The 22,351-nt window shown below is 40.4% G+C and overlaps 1 protein-coding gene across 1 annotated transcript in view; it reads left to right on the plus strand.

The window, feature by feature from the left end:
* The window catches only part of LOC138974544 (uncharacterized), a 220,558-nt gene extending 201,609 nt beyond the window's left edge, over window positions 1-18,949 (plus strand). The window contains exons 52-55 of the mRNA XM_070347259.1: window positions 8,968-9,108; window positions 10,128-10,258; window positions 16,282-16,441; window positions 18,852-18,949. Of these exons, the coding sequence (XP_070203360.1) occupies window positions 8,968-9,108; window positions 10,128-10,258; window positions 16,282-16,441; window positions 18,852-18,949 (530 nt within the window). The remainder of the gene's footprint in view (window positions 1-8,967; window positions 9,109-10,127; window positions 10,259-16,281; window positions 16,442-18,851) is intronic.
* Window positions 18,950-22,351: the final 3,402 nt, after the last annotated feature.

The following is a 22,351-nucleotide window of genomic DNA, read 5'->3' on the forward strand; positions in this document are numbered from 1 at the left end:
AAGCCGGTCACTGAAGGTTGTGTTTCCTAAGCAGACGAATGTTCTGCATATAGCGCTTGAGTCTTTAAAGCCATGGCGCAACCGCCGCCAATAAGTTCGTGTGACTCGCAGCTGTTTGTTGCCTTTTAGATTCAGTGGTACACAATAACGTGCTATTGCAGATACAGCAAATCGCATTGAAATCACAAACTGACTACGAAAGTATGAAAAACAAGTCGCGTAAGGCGAATATACAATATTTAGTCAAGTAGCTGTCGAACTCACAGAATGAAACTGAACGCAACGCAACGCAGCAAGACCGTATACTCGTAGCATCGTCACTCCACCGCCCGTGGCAAAGGCAGTGCCCGTAGAATTGACAAGAAGAGCGGGGTATTCGTTGCGCTGAGAAGGATAGCACGCTTTTCTGTACCTCTCTTCGTTTTAACTTTCTGAGCGTATTTATAATCCAAACATATCATATCTATATATTTTTGGAATCAGGAACCGACAAGGAAGAAGATGAAAGTGTTTTTAAATTGATTTCGAAAAAAAAGTGTTGATAATAATTTTTATATATTTAATTTTCAGAGCTTGTTTTTAATCCGAATATAACATATTTATGTTTTTGGAATCAGCAAATGATGGAAAATAAGATAAACGTAAATTTGGATCGTTTTATAAATTTTTTTTTTTTTTTACAATTTTCAGATTTTTAATGACCAAAGTCATAAATTAATCTTTAAGCCACCAAGCTGAAATGCAATACCAAAGTCCGGGCTTTGTCGAAAATTACTTGACCAAAATTTCAACCAATTTGGTTGAAAAATGAGGGCGTGACAGTGCCGCCTCAACTTTCACGAAAAGCCGGATATGACGTCATCAAGGACATTTATCAAAAAAAAATGGAAAAAAAGTTCGGGGATTTCATACCCAGGAACTCACATATCAACTTTCATAAAGATCGGTCCAGTAGTTTAGTCTGAATCGCTCTACACACACACACACACACACACACACACACACACACACACACACACACACACACACACACGCACACACGCACGCACACACGCACATACACCACGACCCTCGTTTCGATTCCCCCTCGATGTTAAAATATGTAGTCAAAACTTGACTAAATATAAAAAGAAAAGGGAATCACACGGGTTCACGATGGCTCAGGGGTTAGATAAACCACGCAGACTGGTGTGTGGTTTACGCGAGCTAAATAGCCATTAACACGAACTGTGTCATTTAATGTTATTAAATACTATTGCAAGTGTGTACCAAAAGGTTAGAACTGCTTTTTCCATGAATATATTTAAAGCGTTCTGTAGCATGGGCTTTAAAAAAAGTTATTAACTGTTTGACACGTTCTTGATCGTAAAGAAGTAAAACATGGGTAATGCATCGACACTTGCCTTCCTTGTCTGACTTACCAATGGCCCTGTCACACGACCGTTTTAACGCCTGCGTATGCCGACGTATGGGACATTTGAATAAGTATTTGAATAAGTACGCTGGCGTACGTCGAATACGTTATGGGTACGTTTTGTATACGTTAAGAGGACGCTGAAGCACGCTGGCATACGTCGTAGTACGCTGAGCACGCAGCAAAGTATGTTCACACACTCGTTTTTAAGCTGTCGTGGCATGTCACGTGACGCGTAGTCTTAATAACCAACGTTAGCCATACAGATGCTACAAGATGATCAAACAGATGAATTCATAGGAAGTGGTGAGACAAGAGTAGATGACAAGGACAAAGCATAAGTCGCTGCCATTACGATTTTCCATCCTGCAGAAACAACCACACAGTGGTCGCTTGCTTCAACCGGAGGCCAGGGAAAAAATCGGTCAGGGCACAGTTTCACTCAAAGCATACTCACCAACCGGCGTGGCACCGACTGGTGGCAAGACGTACGCACACTGCTAATTCTGTCAGATGCGTCGGGTAGAATTTCTGCACAACAAACGTGAAATAAAAACGTAGCCTGCACGAGAAGCGTTTACATTGCCCTCAACAACAACAACAACAAACTAAAACACACAAAAACACGCAAGGAACAGGCTGCGTATTCTGATGAAACTATGTTTTTTTCAGCTGATTTTGAAAATGAGCTTGGCTTTTGGCATTGCCACAGACTGCGACTTTTCACAGACAGTCAAAGTTACGTTTCCAGACTCGAATATCGCGCAGTAGTACCAGTGTTCCCGTTATTCAGCTATGATCAAACAGATGTTCAATGACAAAATTAAGCAACACAGTTTCACACACTCAATGTTACACATGTAGATTGTCATTCCTGTATATTTATGTTAAATGTATCGGTAAACGTATTTACCCTTGCAAAGGATGCGTGCGAAGCATGTAAGAATCATCGATGTTCATGATGAAATCCTGTGTGGAGTACACTCATTTAATTGTTTTGAAAATAATCGAACTTTGTTTGAGAATTTTCCAATTGCAAAACAGGGGTTTCCATGTCTGGAAAGCTTGCTAAAGCTCGCAGTTTTCGTGATCCGCTAACTATGTCAACCACTATTATTTTACACATTAATAATCTGTCATTTTTTACATTTAGTCAAAGGTACTGAACTTGTCAAATCCTGGCGCACGGAGGCCCTGGGGCTTTTAGTCATACCTCAGGCAGCTATCCGTTAGAAGGACTACCAAGTTTCATTGACTTGCACCCAAAGAGTCAAGAACTGCGATTTTTTTTACGAATTAATTTCGTACTCGGACCCGGCTGGTCTTGGCCTATTTTTGGATCTAAATTTAGATCAGGTAGATCACCACATCATGCACAAAAAGACACGTCACTAGCAAACTATGTCAGACGTCATCATGAGTTTGTGTAAAACAAAATGGAGGCCGGAATAACTCAGTTGAATCGAACTCCGACCAAACACCACGTAATAACTAGGTTAATTTATGCACTCGCGTGAACAAGAAACTGTCGAGCTTCACAGATGTCGTCGTTGGGTAGTTGGCTCACATAAGTGTAGCCTATGCGATCGTAACTTTGTCTGTCTGTGCGTGCGTGCGTATGTGCGTGCGTGCGTGCGTGTGTATGTCTGTGGTAGAAGCTTTAACATTTCGTCATTTGAAGACGTCACATTATGGCGTAAGAGGGTTAGACGTCACGCGAAGGAATTACTGAAAGTCTCGGTTTTGAGCGAGCCGAGACTAGTTGGAAGGCAATAGTTATCTTTTACTTTTCATGTCTTGGCGTCTCAAATCTTATTTGTCAGAAAGCGCATGCACGTAGTCTCGACCAGCGCGTGGTGTGCTTCTTTCTGAGTACTTTACGTCACAAATTGTACGTTACGTACTTGATAATGACGTAAGTTAATTGTATGTGTTCTATTTCGTTGACTGAGCACGGCCGGGACCAGTTGGCGTGAGCGCTGGGATTTCGAGTTTCATTCGACATGTCAATGCATCGCAGTATGAAATAATACAGGTAGGAGGTTAGTTCTTGTACTTTGGGTCAACCAAAGTCGATAAATGCATTCTTCACTATGGTATTGAGTCTGATTTCGTCGTCCATCTTGAATCGAAAAGCACTCTTCTTACAAAAAAAACCAACTTCGTTGCGAGGTACGCCGAAGCTTCGCATGTCAAAACTTGAGAAGCGATGTTGGGGTCAAAGTACCACGCCATAGCTGCGGGTTTTTGGTATTAAGACTTTGCGAAGCTTCGTGTAGTGAGTTTGTGTTACTGTTTGTCTATTTCTTACGTGAGCCTTGAAGGCTTCGCCTCTTGTTTTGGGTTTGTTTTACTACCATATGAGGATTTTTGAACTGTAAATGCACTCAGCTGCAACAAAAACGCGAAATGAAGGCCGTGAGCTGCACTGTGCCTTCAAGTTTTGACTAAATGTTTTAACATAGAGGGGGAATCGATACGAGGGTCGTGGTGTATGTGTGTGTGTGTATGTGTGTGTGTGTGTGTGTGTGTGTGTCTGTGTGTGTCTGTGTGTGTCTGTGTGTGTGTCTGTGTGTGTGAGCGTGTGTAGAGTGATTCAGAGTAAACTACTGGACCGATCTTTATGAAATTTGACATTATAGTTCCTGGGTATGATATCCCCAGACGTTTTTTTTCATGTTTTAGATAAATGCCTCTGATGACGTCATATCCGGCTTTTTGTAAAAGTTGAGGCGGCACTGTCAAACCTTCATTAATATTGATTTAAACTTTGGACAAGCAATCTTCAATGAAGGCCGGACTTTGGTATTGCATATCAGATTGAAGGCTTAACAATTAATGAATGACTTTGGTCATTAAAAATCCACAAATAATTGTAATTACATTTTATCTTTTTTTTATAAAACGATCCAAAATTACGTTCATCTTATTCTACATCATTTTCTGATTCCAAAAACATATACAGTGGTCGCCGCTTAATAAAGCCACATCGGGACCGACGAAAAATGGCTTTAATAAGCGGCGGATTTATTAACCGGCGGTCCAGGAATACGTCATTTTCGAAAAAAAATAAATCTTCTCTTTTGTTTACGTCACTCAGTCACTTTCTTTCGTCATTTACACTTGTTTGAATCTAAACAAAACTTCACGAAGGATGTTGAACTTTTGTATTAATTATGTACATACAAGTACGTTTACTTTGATCACTTCGGTACATCAATAATTTCACTGTCACCGTCACGAATCATTACACGGCAGAGAAGAACGATTTTATGAGTGTTTGTTTGTTGGTCGTCTTCCACATCAGTTCTCTCACTGAGTCTGCGAATGGTTCAAATTCGTCCATGCGGTAACCACGACTTTCCAGACCAGATCGAAGGCGGGTCATTATTTGCCTCATCTCTGTGTTTGAAGGCGGTGGCATCTCTTCATCCTCCTCGTCATCTTCATCATCACCTGTCAAGTCCGATTGCCCGGCTTCCACATTCGCACGTTCACGCCAATCAGTGACGATGGTGTGAAAATAAATAGGCCTATGACTTGAGCGATTACAAGAACAAGATAATGTGAGTTTTAGTCACAAACTACGTGATTTCTCTGAGAAAACTGGCTTTAATAAGCGGCGGGTTGGTTTTATTAACCGGCTTTTTCTAATACATAAGATATAGTGATAAATCCGGACCGTCTGAAATCGGCTTTTATAAGCGGCTGGCTCTATTAACCACGGTTTTATTAAGCGGCGACCACTGTACATATGTTATATTTGGATTAAAAACAAGCTCTGAAAATTAAAAATATAACAAATATTATTAAAATAACATTTCCGAAATCGATTTAAAAACAATTCCATCTTATTCTTTGTCGGTTCCACATTAGATTCCGATTTGGGCAAATAACTACTTTCCTCCCGACCTTTGACCTCGCGCCGAACAATGTGACACATTTGTATGAAGTTCCAAAATCGTATTGCACGGCTCAGAAAACCATATCAGTTGCACGCAAAAATGAATCTCAGAACTGATCTGATGTATGAGCTGCAATAAGCAAACGTTTATTTCATTATGAAAGCAATGCAGGTCGAAAAAAACGAACATTCAACTTACAAGATACCCAGATGCTAGCGAACCAAAACAAAAACACGAGTACACTCCCTTGCATCGTTAGCAGAAGACTTTTGAGAATCTGTCAGTAGTGTGTTTTGGTGTGCGTCTTCAGTTTCTCTGGCAGTGTCGGTGTGGGAACTGACAGAAGCTAGGGAGCACAGATAATAGAAGCCCTGTCACATAGACTAATCACACAATCACTACACATTTGGCTCATGTTTTAAATGACAGTTTCGAGTTTGTTAGTCAAACTCAAAGCAACAACACTGTCACTGGTGACATGCGTAGCGAGACCGAGAAGCGTCCTTACCTGGCACGGTTGGGCTTCGCTATCAAACATCGGCTGTTTCACGTGTTTTGCGAGCAAGTCTACTCTTTTGCCTGGCTCTGCAGTAAGTCCACATTGGCGATGAAGGTATCCAAGAACTTAACATGTGTGTATTTTTCCGTAATCCAGTCATATTCCTTCAAAATGCAATCAATCGGCGGTCCCGTTTTCCTCACACCCATACCAGTTTAAGTTCATCCATGCAAACACACTCGCAAAACAGTTTATCACGTAGATACATTTCAAATAGGGAGCAAATGGTTAAATCTAAACCTACATATTTGTTCCCTAAAATTTGCTTCTCTGTCAATAAGCCTAATTACACACGTTCGAGAAAAACAACGTGGAATCGATTCTGAATCGAGTAAGCCAAATGGGTACCAAACCCGTTTCGCCCGTTCTGCCGACCTGAAACGCAAAACAAAAGAATTGTGCGCTTCAACTAAATTAATTCCTATGCGGCTTCATTACTTTCTTGCAACTTATGAACCTTTACTTAAAGCTTTTAAATGGTCTGAAAGTAGTGTTACCGCGTACTTATCGATGCACTCATTCGTTTTATTTTTTCAGCGACGGTCACTTAGTTTAAGGTTGCAAAAGGGCTAAGTCTCGCTGGCAACACTGTTTTACACTCCACAGATCGCAACAGTGCCGCTAGTAGTCTACACTTTGTGTTTGATGGTAGAATGGGATATACAGATTACAACACTCGTGATTTTTTTATATGGCTTGTATTTCAGTCAAGACCCAGCGAGAATATCAGTCGAGAGCCACTCGCCAGAGGCTCGTGTCTCCCGATGATATTCATCCGCTGGGTCTTGACTGAAATACAAGCCATATGAAAAAACACTCGTGTTGTAACCTATACATATAAACTCGGATGCAAAAGAAACACAAATAAAGGATGCGTTAATTAAACCTTTATGGTTTTGAAATAAAAAGAAAATAATGATACTAGCATGTTCTGCACGTGTTGTTTTAGCGGTCTTATCTTGTCAGAACCGTGTTTGCCGTTATCTGGGTCACACGTGAGGTCTTGTTGACGGGGATCCCAAACCGTCATGGCATTGGGGACCACTTTCAGCACATGCACAATGTGGAAAAGCAGCTTTTCGTGTTCAGAGTGTTCAGGCAAGCTGTACCGTACTCACAAAACATAATGTTACAACATTCATTTCTGCGACACAGGCGCGATGCCGAGACTATCATCAGATCAGCGCCAACAGGCGATCGGGAGACTTGATGCCAGACAATCAGTTCAGCAAGTTGCTAGGGCATTTGGAGTAAATGTCACTACGGTTTATCGCCTGCAGCAACGTTTTGATGTCACTAACAGTACCTGCGACTACCCAGGACGTGGCAGACCCCGGGTAACAACAGCCCGACAAGATCGCCATCTTGTCCATCAACACCAGCGAGATGCATTCGAAACTGCCGCCAACACAGCCCGTAACACATTTGGGGTGCATGGACAACCCGTCAGTGCCAGAACTGTACGCCGACGCCTTGGTGGGCAGAACCTGGTAAAGCGGCGTCCTGCTCGACGTCCTGTCTTAACAGCTCAGCATCGCCTGGATCGTCTAGCCTGGGCCCAGCAACATGCCCACTGGCGCCATCGGGACTGGCGGAGGCTTCTTTTTTCGGACGAGAAGCGCTTTTCCCTGGAACCTGGCGATGGGCGTGTCCGGATCTGGCGAAGACCTGGACAGCGGTTTGCTAACAATAACATCCTGCAGCATGATCGATGGGGACGTGCCAGCGTCATGATATGGGGCGCCATTGGTGTCAATTAGCGAGTGGGACCTGTCGTCTTTCAGAACGTCGGCCAAGGTCGTGGGAATGGTGTCAATGCAGACCGCTACATCAATCAAGTCCTGCGTCCCTATGTGGTTCCATTTGTCCAGAGGTACCGGAACTGCCTGTTCCAGCAATACAATGCCCGTCCCCATACTGCACGTGCTACCCAGGACAGGTTGCGTCACAACAGCATGAACATTCTGCCTCATCCTGCTCGATCTCCGGATCTCAACCCAAACGAACACTTTTTGGACCTCATGCAAAGAAGGATTAATGCCCTTGCCAGGAGACCCCGCACAGCAGCAGAACTGCGTGCTGCCGTAACCCAGGTGTGGGCTCAGGTCCCTCAGCAGCAAAATAATCACCTCGTCCTCTCCATGTACCGGAGGTGCGCCACAGTCATCAACGCCCAGGGAGGAGCAACACGCTATTGGTTTAAACAAGTTTTTATTCAATAAATTTCGTTGGAACTATTGCCGCATACATGAAATTAGTAACATGGAGCACAACACGCTATTGACTTTCAACAGTCTTCAAACAGTGTTCAGTGGAACATGGCACGTCATGCTCTCATCCCAATACACTTTTCCGTATGGTTTTTGTATCGGTCAATTCGTTTCCTTGTTATTGTTAACTCGAAATAATTAATTTGACATTAAAATTCATGGGTAACCCATCTTCACTACAGCATTTGCGTTTCTTTTGCCTCTGAGTATATATATGTATATATGATATGTTTGGATTAAAAACACGCTCAGAAAGTTAAAAGGAAGAGAGGTACAGAAAAGCGTGCTATGCAGCACAGCGCAACCACTACCGCACTAAACAGGCTCGTTAATTTCACTGCCTTTTGCACGAGCGGCGGACTACGGTCATTGTGACAAAATACAGTGCGTTCAGTTTTATTTTGTGAGTTCCACAGCTTGACTAAATGTGACCCTCCGCCGCGGGATGGGTCGCATGTCACCTTTGCATGATGTTTATTTTGTTACATTTTCCTAAAGAGTTTGTTATGCTCTATCCAGTGGTGAAAACCGTTTTAGAAAAGCGCGAAAACAGTTTGAGTTATAAGCCTGTGACTAAGGTGACCGTCACACTGTTACCAGACACTCCCCTGACTTATATTAAGCCCAGCGCAGAACCGCGCGAGGTGACATGCGACTCATTTCGTGGTGGAGGGTCACACATGTAGTAATTTCGCCGTACGCGACTTGTTTTGTCTTTCTTTTATCGTTGTAGTGTAATAACATCAACACTTTCAATAACACTTTCAATATTTGTCAGTTCCAGAGCGGTCAAGACCTCAATCATTGTTTTTGTCTCAGATTCAGAACAAAGGAAACGCTTGCAACAAATATCATACAGAATTAGATTTATTACGGCCAAGAATGGGAGCACACTGAACCAGGAGAGAGGCTTTGTTTTAACTTGGTTCTACGTTCCGCCATTCCCCAAGCAAACTAATAGTAAGTTCTTGTTTCTGTGTACGTCAGAATGTTAACTGTTTCTCTGTGCCTGTATTGGTATTTTATACGAGGGGGGGGGGGGGGGGGGGTGGCGTTCGTAATGATGAAATGCCCTTATGATTTGATAACTTTATTGATTAATACAGGATGCAACGAGTTCAAGTTCGGGTCTTTAAGTAGAGAATGATCTTTCCCTAGAAGATTTGATTTTCGTTAATTGTTACTAAATCGTTGCTACTGTACACACTTAATTCATCATTTAAAGACCTCTGAGTCCATAGAAACTATTTGCTCTTGGGCATATTTCTATATTGAAATGGATTTGATTTGATTTGATTGTTGTTGCTTTTAAGGTCCAGCGGACCATATAGGCAAAATCAGGACCCCTTATTGGGGAATTGAGTTTTAATTCATAAGAGTGAAATTAAAATTGTCTATTTTAAGACGATAACTAGCACAGATAATGGGTGTTTGGTATTTATATGAGTCTAACTACCTGATGGCTAATCTACTGTGATACCTGTGATAACTGATGATGATTACTGTGATTGGTTTTATGTGTTTGGTTGTCTCTTCTTTTGGTAGTGCAATAGCGTTAATTATGGATTGTTGTTATCATCATTTACATAAAAACCTTATGTGTTAATCCAAACAATGATATAATTACTGTGATGTTCTTAACTACACTTTAACATGGAATGTATGTATGTATGTATGTAGGTAGGTATGTATGTAGGTATGTATGTAGGTATGTATGCATGTGTGTTGGTGTGTCGGTGTGTCAAGTGTGCAAGTAAAAAGGGTATTGTAGTTGTACATATATTACTTTAGATATTTTTTTTGTTATCATGGGTTTTATGAATTTTCTTCTCTTATTCTTTTATACTTATTAATTAATGACCTATATGTGCTGATGACCAATTTAATTTCCTTTGTTGGATCAATACAATGTTATGAGTTATGAGTTATGAGTTATGAGTTATTACGGATGGTGATGGTGATTGTTGTTCATTTTTCAGCATATCACCATCTTGTCTGGGCTAGTCATTCAGTGGGACATCATGAAACAATTCACCGCGATCAGCAGGTTCCTGAGGCTACAAAAGACGTCAACATATTTGTTGTACCACAGGAAAGAGGAATTATTGTGGTAAAGCTTTTTTCTCTTGTTTGCCGGTTTGTTCAAGGCTGCATATAGTCTCAAGAGGGTTGTGCCTCAGCGCCTTGTATATATAAGAATGGTTTGTATCTGACGTAGTATTTATTCCTATTACCAATTCAGTGCCCCATATGGCTTTTTGACCAATCAGGATGGATTCTAGGTGACCCTCTAAATGTTAACGTTCAGGCAGGGACCCTTTTTGTTTATCACGCAAAAAATTAACAAGACAAAGTAAAAATGTAATTCAACATTATCAGCGTGATTTATTCTAAAGAATGACACTTCAAATGGTCAGGTAATACTCTCTTTATCTAAAAAATACCGAAAAGCGAGTTTTGTCGGTGGATGCGTAACGGAACAGCAAGGCACCGCCCATCGTCTGAGTGTGCAGAGCCGACCGCTCACTTGAAATCTAAGTGATCAAAGTTCGGAAAAATCAAGTGAAATTGCGCCACTCGCTTTACATCAAATTCCCATCTGTCTGGAGTCGGTTCTAAATCTGTTGCTCCCTGTTCAACAAGAAAAAGCGAAGCAACCGAAACGCATGTTCAACATGGTTTATCTTGTGAGATTGTTGTGTGTCAAAGGCATTTGACCTGTGAATATTCATCACGTCAGGTGTGTTACTCTGATTGGCTGACTCAGGTCACGAGAATTCTTTAACTGACAGGCATAATCAGGTAGAAGCGCTCAAGTTCCCATTGCGGCTGTTCTGTCTAATTCGCGGCGTTGCTTCGAAATTTCTTTTGGTCGAATTAAACGGTAATAAAACCGTTATTTCTAATATCCTGACTGTTAGCAAAGGATAACAGACATGTCTCACAAACGATATCAGCAATCGCCTAAAAGGCTCATGCTTGATATATTTTTTTTCTCGACATGTCTTGTTATCATTTGCTAACAGTTAGCATATTAGAAATAACTCATATTAATCCCCCCTCTACTTCTTTCACTCTGTAATTGTGTAGGGATAGTTATTTTTCGGTAACTTACTCAACAACCAAAATCACTTACCCAACAACGGGCCTGAATCCTTGATAACTCACAGTTTGATGAGCTAGACTTTGAGGGAACTACTCTGGTGATTGAAAAGTTCCGAACGCTCCAATGTACAAAATATACATCTCTAGACCAAACAATACAAACATACTGCATTTAAAGGAGGAGGAGGAGGAGGATAAGATTTTATATAGTCCATGAGGGTAACCTCACAGAAACTGGCAACTACAGGCTTGAACACATTAATCTCCATATATAATCCATGAGTTTGGTTATTATCTAAATCCAAATCTAACGATCAGTGCAGAGAAACTCGCTTCAGATCTCTCATGAGTGCACGCACACTCCCAAGGCAAGTAACTCTCGTACGACAAGAGTAGTTCCCCTTCCAAATTTTCTGAACTGAGTTGCTTGGACAAAAGACTGCAATCTGACGGTTAGTTTTCGACAATATTTCATTTTATAAACAGATCACACGCAACCAAATGCACACATCGCATCAATGTGAAGAACATACAGCGGTTTCATACACTATTTTGCCCCAGAAAACTGAACTTCATACTGTTTTTAACGTTGGAACACGGGTGCAAAAGTTCGTCTGCTTGTCCCATTCGAAAAAAGAACATTTCCTAAGCGATACCAAAACATGAACAGAACACACACTATCTGCCTTTAAGGCCACAGCAGAATAACAACATAACTGTGTACTTGATTTTAGTCCAAAACAGGGAATCTGACAAGAAGTGTTAACATAATTGATTGATGTTCCCTGAACTATACAACCGCGCATTATTCAATCGCCTGCGCAGGTAAACTGGTTGAGTGATTTGGATTCGAACAAACTTTTGCACAAGAACTCCTCTTTTCTTTGAATAACTGAAGAAAGGAGGAATAAAGAGGTTAAATACCTCGTCTCAGTAATTATTAAAAATAATGGTCTCAGTTCGGGGTCATGAAAAAGCTCGCATTTTTCATGATCCGCTAACTTCGACCATTATTTTTAATAATCACTGAGACTCGGCATGTAACCTCTGCTTTTTTTTCTTGGTATGTTGTACTATTATATTATGTATACCTCTCTCACGATATACGACCGATCATCAGAGGATTTACAACAGCTTTTACTAAAAACAATGTTGTGGTTTTGGTTCACTTAAATGTAGTATCATCTTCTACCATAAGGAAGGAACTTATAGTCGACCATGAACGACTGTCTACGTTCCGTTTAAAACAGAGCTTAATTATCTGAATAACTTTTTCTCCTAATCATAAGTTTGTAAAAGTGTCTTAAATTCTCTTCCAAAGTAGGTTGTTTGAATTACTTGATCTTCCTATCATATTACATTTTTCAAGCACCTGCTTTTGTGAGTAACTTGTTTCTAAGACCAGACACAATAGTCCCAACCTCCCCCATATAACAATTTGTTATGCTGGTATTTTACCAGCTTTTGATGTTGGAAAGTCTTTTTTGCCAAATGGCATTCGCATGACAAGGCACATTTTTCTGCGGGCGTTTGGATTATTTTGTGGACATGTCGAGTGAGATCCACTTGTGTGTGTGTGTCCGGCTTTGCCATCTTTCTGTCTTTATTTATTTGGTGTTTAACGTCGTTTTCAACCACGAAGGTTATATCGCGACGGGGCTTTGCCATCTCTTACAGGCTTCTCGCCATAGATGCACATTTCCGGGGTATTGACGGTTCAAACCCCGACTACACATGTTACGATCTGAAGACCCTCTGCAACGAGTAGTGAGTTACAGCTTAAAGGCTGACATATAGTCCTATTTAATTAGTTTAATTACTTCCAGGGCTTTTCCCATCGTTGCGGGAATGTATAAATTAAGCTTCCTGCAAAGTTTTACCAATTACAAGAAATAATTAATTCTTTATTGCATTGTTTAGCAACAGTTCTCCAGGATTTGGGCTATTTTTAGACCGTCAACACAGACTGTTGACGTTTCGTAAACCAACGATGGCGTCGGAGACAGTCAAAGCGCGGTTGCGTACAATGGCAAAAAAGATAGAAGTAAACCCGTCTAAAGCTGTCAAGGCCACTAAATCTGCTGAGAAGAGAAAGTGGACTCCTTGCTTTATCAAGTCGCGCAAGACGAAATTACTACATTTAGTCAAGCTGTCGAACTGACGGAATGAAACTGAACGCACTGTATTTTTTCACCAAGACAGTACTGCTTCGTCAATCCCCGCGTGAAGGAAATCGCTCACCTTCCACGTGCAAAACGTAGTGATATTGACACGCCAGATTAGCGCGGTAGCGTATTGTGCTAAGCAGAAAAGCGCGCTTTTCTGTATTCTTGTTAACTTCGTAATTTCCGGAAAACATCCACTTTCACTTTGAGACTGTTCTGTTTACATTTGACACTATCAACACCACTTTGCAATACTGAATTTTTTTTTCTGTGTTCGAAAGCTACAGCCAATCGTTATTATATCCCCTTAGGTACAGTTTAAAACAATATTCGCACATGTAAACAATATAAATTAATTAATGAACGCTACGAATATGGCAGCCTTTAAGCATAAAGTCTGATTTATATATTTAGTTATTTATTGACAACACAACATATACCAGACGTTTCTATGCTCCTAAAAGATAAAATGAAGCAACTGAGTGACGTCGCCTGATGTCAAAGTGACACGATGGTTCGCTTATTTGCCAAAAATACAGTTGGCATGTTATTTCTTGAATGTGTCTGCGTTTATCTGGGAGGCCGGTGCTATGACTACATGGTACCCTACGAATGTTTCGAGGCTTTGTTGTCATGAGATATGCAAAAACCGTTTATTTTAGTACTAACTGACGGTGTCGGCTAATTCATGTACCTAGGGCAGTCAATCGAATCAGTCGACTTCCAAATTCTGGTCTCGAAAACTGTCAGAAAAACACTTCTGCTTGTATTCACGGAGAAGTAACAGTTTAGGGTCAAGCGTCATTTGGTAATGTGGAGACGATAAGCTACATATCAGTTACACTGAGGATAAGAAAAACTGTTTCAAATAGAAAAAATGTGCACAGGAACATGAATATGCTCTATGTAAGTAATTGTTAAAACACTCTTGGATTGCGCTAACAGTTTTAGGGCATTGTAATCTGCTAATCAACTCATCTTAGTCATATTACACCAGTACTTACTGGCAATGTATTACAATTATTATCATCATTGATATTTAAATTATTGAGACATCCCAGTGCACTAAGGGATTTTTAGAGCAAATAAAGAAAATCATTATTGAACGAAGCGCATAGCGCTGAGTTCAATAATTATTATCGAGATTTGCTCTATAAATCCCTTAGTGCAATGGGATTGTTTCAATAACGATATTGTCGGTACCGCCAGAGAAAAAAGAAGATACAACACGCACATTTTGCTTTGCGCATTTGAATAATAATAATAATTGTCAGTAAGTACTGGTGTCACATGACTGATGTGAACCAGTTGATTGGCTAATGGCGATGCGCTAAAACTGTTAGCGCACTCTTGGAGTGCGCTAACTTTTCCACAGAGCGTATTCTTCCGCCCTTTGCCTAAGCGAGACTGTGCTCTCATCCTCAGAATTAATTAATGACATGTAGCTTATAATCTCCACAATACCAAAATACTATAAATTCCTGCTTCTCAATTAAAGCAGAAGTGGTTTTTTTCTGACAGATTGCATGTGCCTGTGCCACAGTTGCCACTATCTAAAAATAGAACCCGCTGTGTCTATTTTTCAGTTTCGACTTGCGAAGAATCTTCTCATAATTATGCCGTAGCTTATTATCCACATTACCAAATGATGAGTTAGTATACAATTCCCAGCAGCTAACACAAAACACAAGTGTTATTCCGATAACGTACCACTGAACTAGATCAGCATTTGGAATATCTGGTCTAGCTGATACGTTATCGGAATAACACTTGTGTTTTCTGTTTGCCGCTGGGAATTTTACACTAACTCATCATTTTTTAATAATGTGATTAATAAGCTACATGCCACGAACACAGCATATGAGAAGAATATTTGCGAGTCAAAACGAGAAGAGACCATTTGTGAAGAGATACAGCCGCTTCTATTTTTAGATCAGTGGGCTTAACTGTGGCACAGGCGCCTGCGATATGTTAGGAAAAAAAAACTTTCTGCTTTGAGCCGCAGGAAATGTGAGGTTATTTTTTGGTAAAGTTAAGAATATAAGCTGCATGTCATTAATTAATTCTGAGGATGAGAGTACAGTTTCGCTTTGGCAAAGGGCGTAAGAATACGCTCTGTGGAAAAGTTAGCGCACTCTTGGTACTTACTTACAATTACTATTATTATTATTTAAGTTATTGAGACATCCCAGTGCACTGAAGGATTTATAGAGCAAATCGAGAAAATGTATTATTGAAAAAAAACGAATAACACTTGTGTTTTTTGTTAGCCGCTGGGAATTGTGTACTAACTGGTCAATTGGTAATGTGAATAATAAAGTACATGCCACTTATACGGCATATTTATGAGAAGAATTTTCGCAAGACGAAAGTATATATACAGCGGGTTCTATTTTTAGATAGTGGGCTTCACTGTGGCACAATCTGTCAGAAAAACAACCACTTCTGCTTTGAGCGGCAGGAAATGTATGGTCAGTTGGTAATGTGTAGAATATAAGCTACATGTCATTAAATAATTCTGAGGATGTGAGTACAGTCTTGCTCAGACAAAGGGCGGAAGAATACGCTGTGTGGAAAAGTTAGCGCAGTCCAAGAGTGCGTTTTAAGCGCATCGCCATTACCCAATAGACTTGTTCACATCAGTCATGTGACACTATAGTACTTACTGACAATAATGATAATTATGAATTAAACAAATCCAAAGAAAAGTTATTAAGCGTACCTTTTTTTCTCCAAACGTAAGTTGTTTGCTATTGTTTACCTCTCTTTACTCAATTTATGCTTGCCCTCCTACCCCGAACCAGCCTGAAAAAAACACCTTTACATTCTCAATATTATTTGAACATGTCTCTTCCAAACGAAGGTTGTGTTGAGCATCGATAAGAAACAGGAGGGTCGATGTATGTCAGCCTCAGAACCGAGTATCTTTGAACTGGCTGGAGACGGTGGAACAAGTATTACCACTACGAGCAGGATAGGGAAATGTAGATCGACCACCATGGATATTGAGCTCGAGTTTTATGGTAAGTTCATGCTTTATGGCTGACTGTGTTTTTAAGTGTGCAAAATGGAAGTTTTTAGAAGAAAAGAGAGACGTGTAATTTTATGAAGGTTTAGTATGGCTCTAACGATTGTTATGTGTGTTAGCATACGCATATAGTGTCAGCTAGACTATTCTGATTGGACCAAACATGGGAATGTCAGACTGTCCTTTTTAGCTGTGCTAATTTTAAACCAAAAAGGGCAACATGTAGTTCCAATGTCAACTACACTCTACTTGTTTCTATTACTGACAGATAATATTGCAGAAGCCGTCTGTGATTTTGATAACTGATCAAAACAGAACCTGTGAAATGCATGCATACAGACACTGTGCTTATACTAATAAGCGCAAAACCACGTGCAGATTCGTATCCTCTATGTTAATGATTTTTATTAATTTTAAGTGGGTTAATACACAATCAATTGTGTACACCTGTTATTTTAAATACATATCATTAGATTCAGCAATAACATTTAAATACCTTACAACATCAACTTTAACATATTTCAACAAATGTGGCACCCCAATTAAAGCATTTATTTTTGTATCATTTGGTTTAAGATATCCATGCCATGTAATACGGTCCATTTAGCTACGCAACACCTTTCCGATTAAAGATATATCAAACAAGGATTACATGATCACCGCTTAAAAAAGGGCATTCGAAAAATCGACGAAAAATGATAATAGGCAACATTTTGCATCTTTTACATACGAGGAAAAAGTAATGAAATCAGTGATCTACCCAGAACATTGTTTTGTTTTTCTTGATTGCATATTTCGTGTTTCATTATTCCTACTGATGCATGATTCCTTGAGTGGTAAAAAAAAACACATGTCATTTTGAGGGGTTTCATGGCACAAAGCGCTGTGTTTTCAAGAATGGCCTATGGATTACTTTGTAACATCCAGGATAGTATGCCTGCATACACGAGGTACTTCAAATCATCCAGATTGTTACAGGTATTTGTTTACATGTTTTGCAATGTTCATAGGATTATTCATTTACCTCCAACAAATCATGGCAAGTCTACAGACACAATGATAATAAAAACACTGCCAAAATGTATTTGCGTATGACCACTGGTGTATGTTTGCTGTACCTGTAAACACGCTTGATATGTTTGCAATGATTGCTCTGCTACAGCCACGCTCACTCATGCGTGACCGAAGCATGATTTGAGAGGCACTCATCAATAACCGTTGTCTGTTGACAACAGCATGTACGTTCTATGTTTTGTATCATGTATTTACATGGCTAGCAAATATCCGTGGTCATATGCACATGGGATTACGGCAGTACATCAACCAACCATTTGTATGTAGACTGGGGAAGTCATTCATTTTTGGGAGGTAGGTGAGCAATCCTTTGATGCGGTTGAACACTTTCTCCATAACTTCGCAAAAAACTGTCAAATCCGACAATTGAAGCACGTCTATTAAGTATGGAACGCAATTCACTTGGCCATTGCTGCAATACAGCGCTTTTTGTCATGGTACCCCTCAAAATTGCAAAAACCTCCCGTCTTTGACTCCCATACAATGGACACTTTTGGGGGTAAATGATTCTTTTGACTTTCTCATCGTATTTGCAAGTAACCAAATTATGTATACAGTGGAACCTCCTGTAACGACCTCTCCCAACTTGCCAGGAACGACCCCTTCCTTTTGCCGACCGAATTTCTCCCAAGAATGACGCCCTCCTTTTTCCGACGACCGACATACCTACCAACATATGGCCAAAGTTCGTAATTACCCAGCACACGTGGACCACGCACGCCATTAGTCACGCCATCAAGAGTCAGGAGTGGTAATATGTAAACATCAGTCATCAGTCCAGTGGCCTATAGGGCGTCCTCTTCCCACCTATTAGTTTAACTTATGAGGCCGCGTGTGTGTGTGTGTGTGTGTGTGTGTGTGTGTGTGTGTGTGTGTGTGTGTGTGTGTGTGTGTGCGAGTGTGTGTGTGTGTGTGTGTGTGTGTTTTATGTATGCCTGTTTGTGCGCTGGTGTATGCACATACATCATGCTAACCCAAATACATATCAAATGGTAACAAAACTGGGATAACGAACGCAACAGTATTATCATTTTGTGTCGATCTTTTATTTGGTACCTTGCGTTTTTGTCAGGTCAATTTTGAGTGTACCCATTTATGAGTGGTGATCACGTGATCCATGTAAAATAAATGTTTGATACGAAAGGTGTGCGGGATAGTCAATGTCAGTTCCTTAACGCAAAAGAAAGGTTACATCAAAGGACATGGGAAAGAACGGTTTCATTGGGATGCAACATTTTGGAATACGTTTTCTTGCTAAGTTTAGATTGATAACTTGTGATTGACATGCATTCTTTGTATTCCAAATGTGTAATAATATTATGTGTCCACAGTCAAACAGTTCACAGTTGTAGGAATCAACATTCATGTTGATCAGCCTATCACTGACATCGGCACTGAGTACTATTTTTACTCTCATGGTATGATCTGAAACATGTTCCCAAATATCTTTGTCGGTCTGTTTGCCTGCTTGCCTGTGACTCTGCCTGCCTGTGTGTCTGCCTGCCTGTGTGTCTGCCTGTATATCTGTCTGCCTGAGTGCCTGCATGTGTTAATGCTTATCTGCCTGGCTTACTAATTGTATACCTGACTATCTTTCTGACTGGCTGCCTTTCTGTTCCTTTGCTTTGTCTCTCTGTTTTTACATTTAGTCAAGTTTGACGTAAAAGCAAAAATATATAACTCTCGAGACTATTGTGTGACTTGCAAGTTCTCACATTCTTTCGGGGAAAACAGCAAGCGCAAAAGTGTTCATTGAATGACGTTTGTCTTGGTGCAATGAAATATTAGGTCATTGTTAGAATTGTTTGACACGATCTCATTTACATAATATACCAACTTGTGAAGTGATCAATATTGTTTTGTCATGAGTGGTCTCTCACATTTGTAGGATAAATACAAATATGATGAATGTTTTCTGAAAATGTGCTCAAAATTGAAGAAAATCCATTTATATGTAAATGTGGTGTTATGTTGGAATGTTTCATCTACACCAGCTTGGCTCGTCTCAGTTTACTTCTTTCGAAAACCAAATTGTAGGACTATGACTGATCGAAAATGTTAAGCATCGATGTTTTAGATTCAGGGGGACAGATGGACAACCTATTTTGAAAGCAAATCAAATCAAATTCAATCTCTTGACACGACTTGTTTGAATATTGCATTTAAGATTAAATGCCCTGGTTTCTTTACTTTTTGGCATGAATTTTGTTGCCATGAAAGTAACATGTTTTTAACTTCTCTTCCAGCAGCATCTGAAAAAGGAGGTAAGTCATTCTACCTTCTTTGTTGGTAAGGTACTGCTCCACCTCTTTAATCGCCCCCAGCTTGTGGCACCCGGTTTTAACATTAGGGGGTGGGTATGTTTGAAAAAAAACATACCACTCAAAATTACTTCAGGCCACTTTGAAATTCATGCCCCGAGGGCAACATGTTTACCTTCAGACATTACCTCCTCCATCGAGATGTGACATAGTGAGGCAAACCTGAATTTCGATGTGATATTGGGCTAGTTGATGTCTTGTCGGCAGGTTGATACTTGCTGTTAATGATGTCACATGAACCCGCTAAATGACATTTTTGGGAGGAGTGTGACGTCTAAAAAAACCAGGTTAGACACCTGAAACAGAGTTGTAACCAGCTGCACTGCACCAGTATTTGCTGTGGTTGTTGTGAGTCACACTAAGAGGGCAATCGCACTGTCTTTGATGATGAGTTTGGTCCTCATACGGTGGAATTTGCGTCTCGTGTTGTTAACTTCCACTGACATATCTGACGTTTATGTTGTGGTCTGCAAATGGCCTGTGAGAAAAAGTATGAATATGTTATCGAATAAGAGGATTACGAGTATTTCAAGCCTTGTTTTCACTTTGTTCGTGGACACAAATTCATCTGCTCGTGTTAGCTTCGATTCTTTGTATTGTAGTCAAAGACGTCGCACTTCGGACTCAAAATCAGCCATTTTAGAAGATTGACAGGCACAATCATGACTAGACAATTTTTAGAGAAGCAACAGGTTTCATATGCGTCAAATGTGTCCGCGTGATCTGTTAGGTGAAGATTAAAATAAAGCTATCATGAAAGAAAACCGATTTGTTTCGTTGTTTTTAAGGGGCAGTATGCATGTTCTGGCTTAACATTAACACTGACAAAGTAAAGGACTGCTTAAACCATCACTACTCACCAGTTTATTATTGGTTTTACTTTGGCTTTTGCTTTGATGTGCATTTAAAGCATTACCTCGAAATTAGGAGATGGCAAATAACTGGTTTTTTAGTAGGATATAGCTGCATGGCAGATGATTACAACCGGAAATGATGGGTCTTTGCTACAGAAATGTATACCTGTATGACAGTGTTTGCACTATGAACGATTGATTGTTACCTTATCTTGCATCTGAAACCAAAACTTTATTTGTCAATTAAAAAAAAATGAGTCGGTACCACATAAACCTTTTTCGACACAGCATTTAATTTACTTGTTTGTTTTGTTGTTGTTGCTAAGTATTTCGGTACTTTCCATGTATAAGTTACAGCTCCGTCCATCCATGGTATGGCGTGATATTTTGTCGAGACTGGGTTCATGAATATGATGAAGTCACTTGAGGCTCTGCCGTACATAGTTTGCTTCTGGAATGGCTGTGTTCGTGTTGGGCTCCGTGAGACAAATCAGCGAATCTATCGTGTGGAAGAAATGTTTGTACACCCAACCCAACTGCGTTTGCAGTTTGCTGAAGAAATTAACTGCATGTGGTTAATTTCATTCGTTAAATGCTTGTCGAAACGAGCCATAAGTCTTTAGAATACAAGATTCCACGCATTGCTTGATGATCTGAACACAGACGAGGTCGTAGTTTGTAGGTTGAATCTATGAATCGGCACGACTAGGGATAGATCTGTATCTCTGGTACGACCTTCCCGATTATCAACAGCGGGTTCATGGTCGGAATCAAAGGACACATTGGCTTGGCTTCCAGTCAAACGTCAACATTTTCATAAAATATTTCCTTTTTGCTGTTTCTGCGGCTGCGCAAGTTATTCTGCCTGGGCCATGGCCGAACTTGAGGCCTTCGGAGCATCATTGCGGGATATTTTCTAACTAGAATAACAGAGCCACAGAAGGGAAGTCATGCTATATTATGTTCTATGTGTGTGTGTGACTGCTGGCCTGACATAGATTTTGTTCAATCAATTTACTGGTGCAAAATGTTTCTAAATAGATGGTGTTCGGAAATAACTCTGTCAGGATTTGCAAGCGTTATGGAAGAGTTGAACCCCGCTTACCTATTACACAATGGAAACACGCGATCGACCAGTTAAAACCACGATCGCAGCGAATAACTGGCTCCGATGTGTATGTCATGCATTGTCTTATGGATATAATGCCTTTTTCGTTCGAAAATCTGCACATCTGAGCCACAATTCACTTGATGGCATGCTGCAGTGTGCTCGCTGAGCACACGGGTCAGTTTCCCATGCTGCCGTGACTTCGACCTTAAGCGAAACTCACGGTATCCCCGGCAAAACACGTTGTTGACTACCACCCGGGGCAAGCGATCCAACATTGCCGCAACAAATCGTAAACTTCGATCTGTATATTATTAAAAGAAAATGTGTCATATCAAACGGACACTGCCTAGCATACACGTTGCGTCACTTATTCGCTGTGATCGTAGTTTTAACTAGTCGACAACGTGTTTCCTGTTTGTACGAGATAAGCAAGGCGCAATTCTCTTTCCCAAAGCTTGTAAATCCTGACAGTTATTTCCGCCAAAAACGTATATTGCCCTTACATAGACAGTGCAAACGAATAGCAGCCTCTTTTTTTCAGACTG

The sequence above is a fragment of the Littorina saxatilis genome, linkage group LG8 (genome assembly GCF_037325665.1).
Source record: "Littorina saxatilis isolate snail1 linkage group LG8, US_GU_Lsax_2.0, whole genome shotgun sequence".
Taxonomy (NCBI): domain Eukaryota; kingdom Metazoa; phylum Mollusca; class Gastropoda; order Littorinimorpha; family Littorinidae; genus Littorina; species Littorina saxatilis.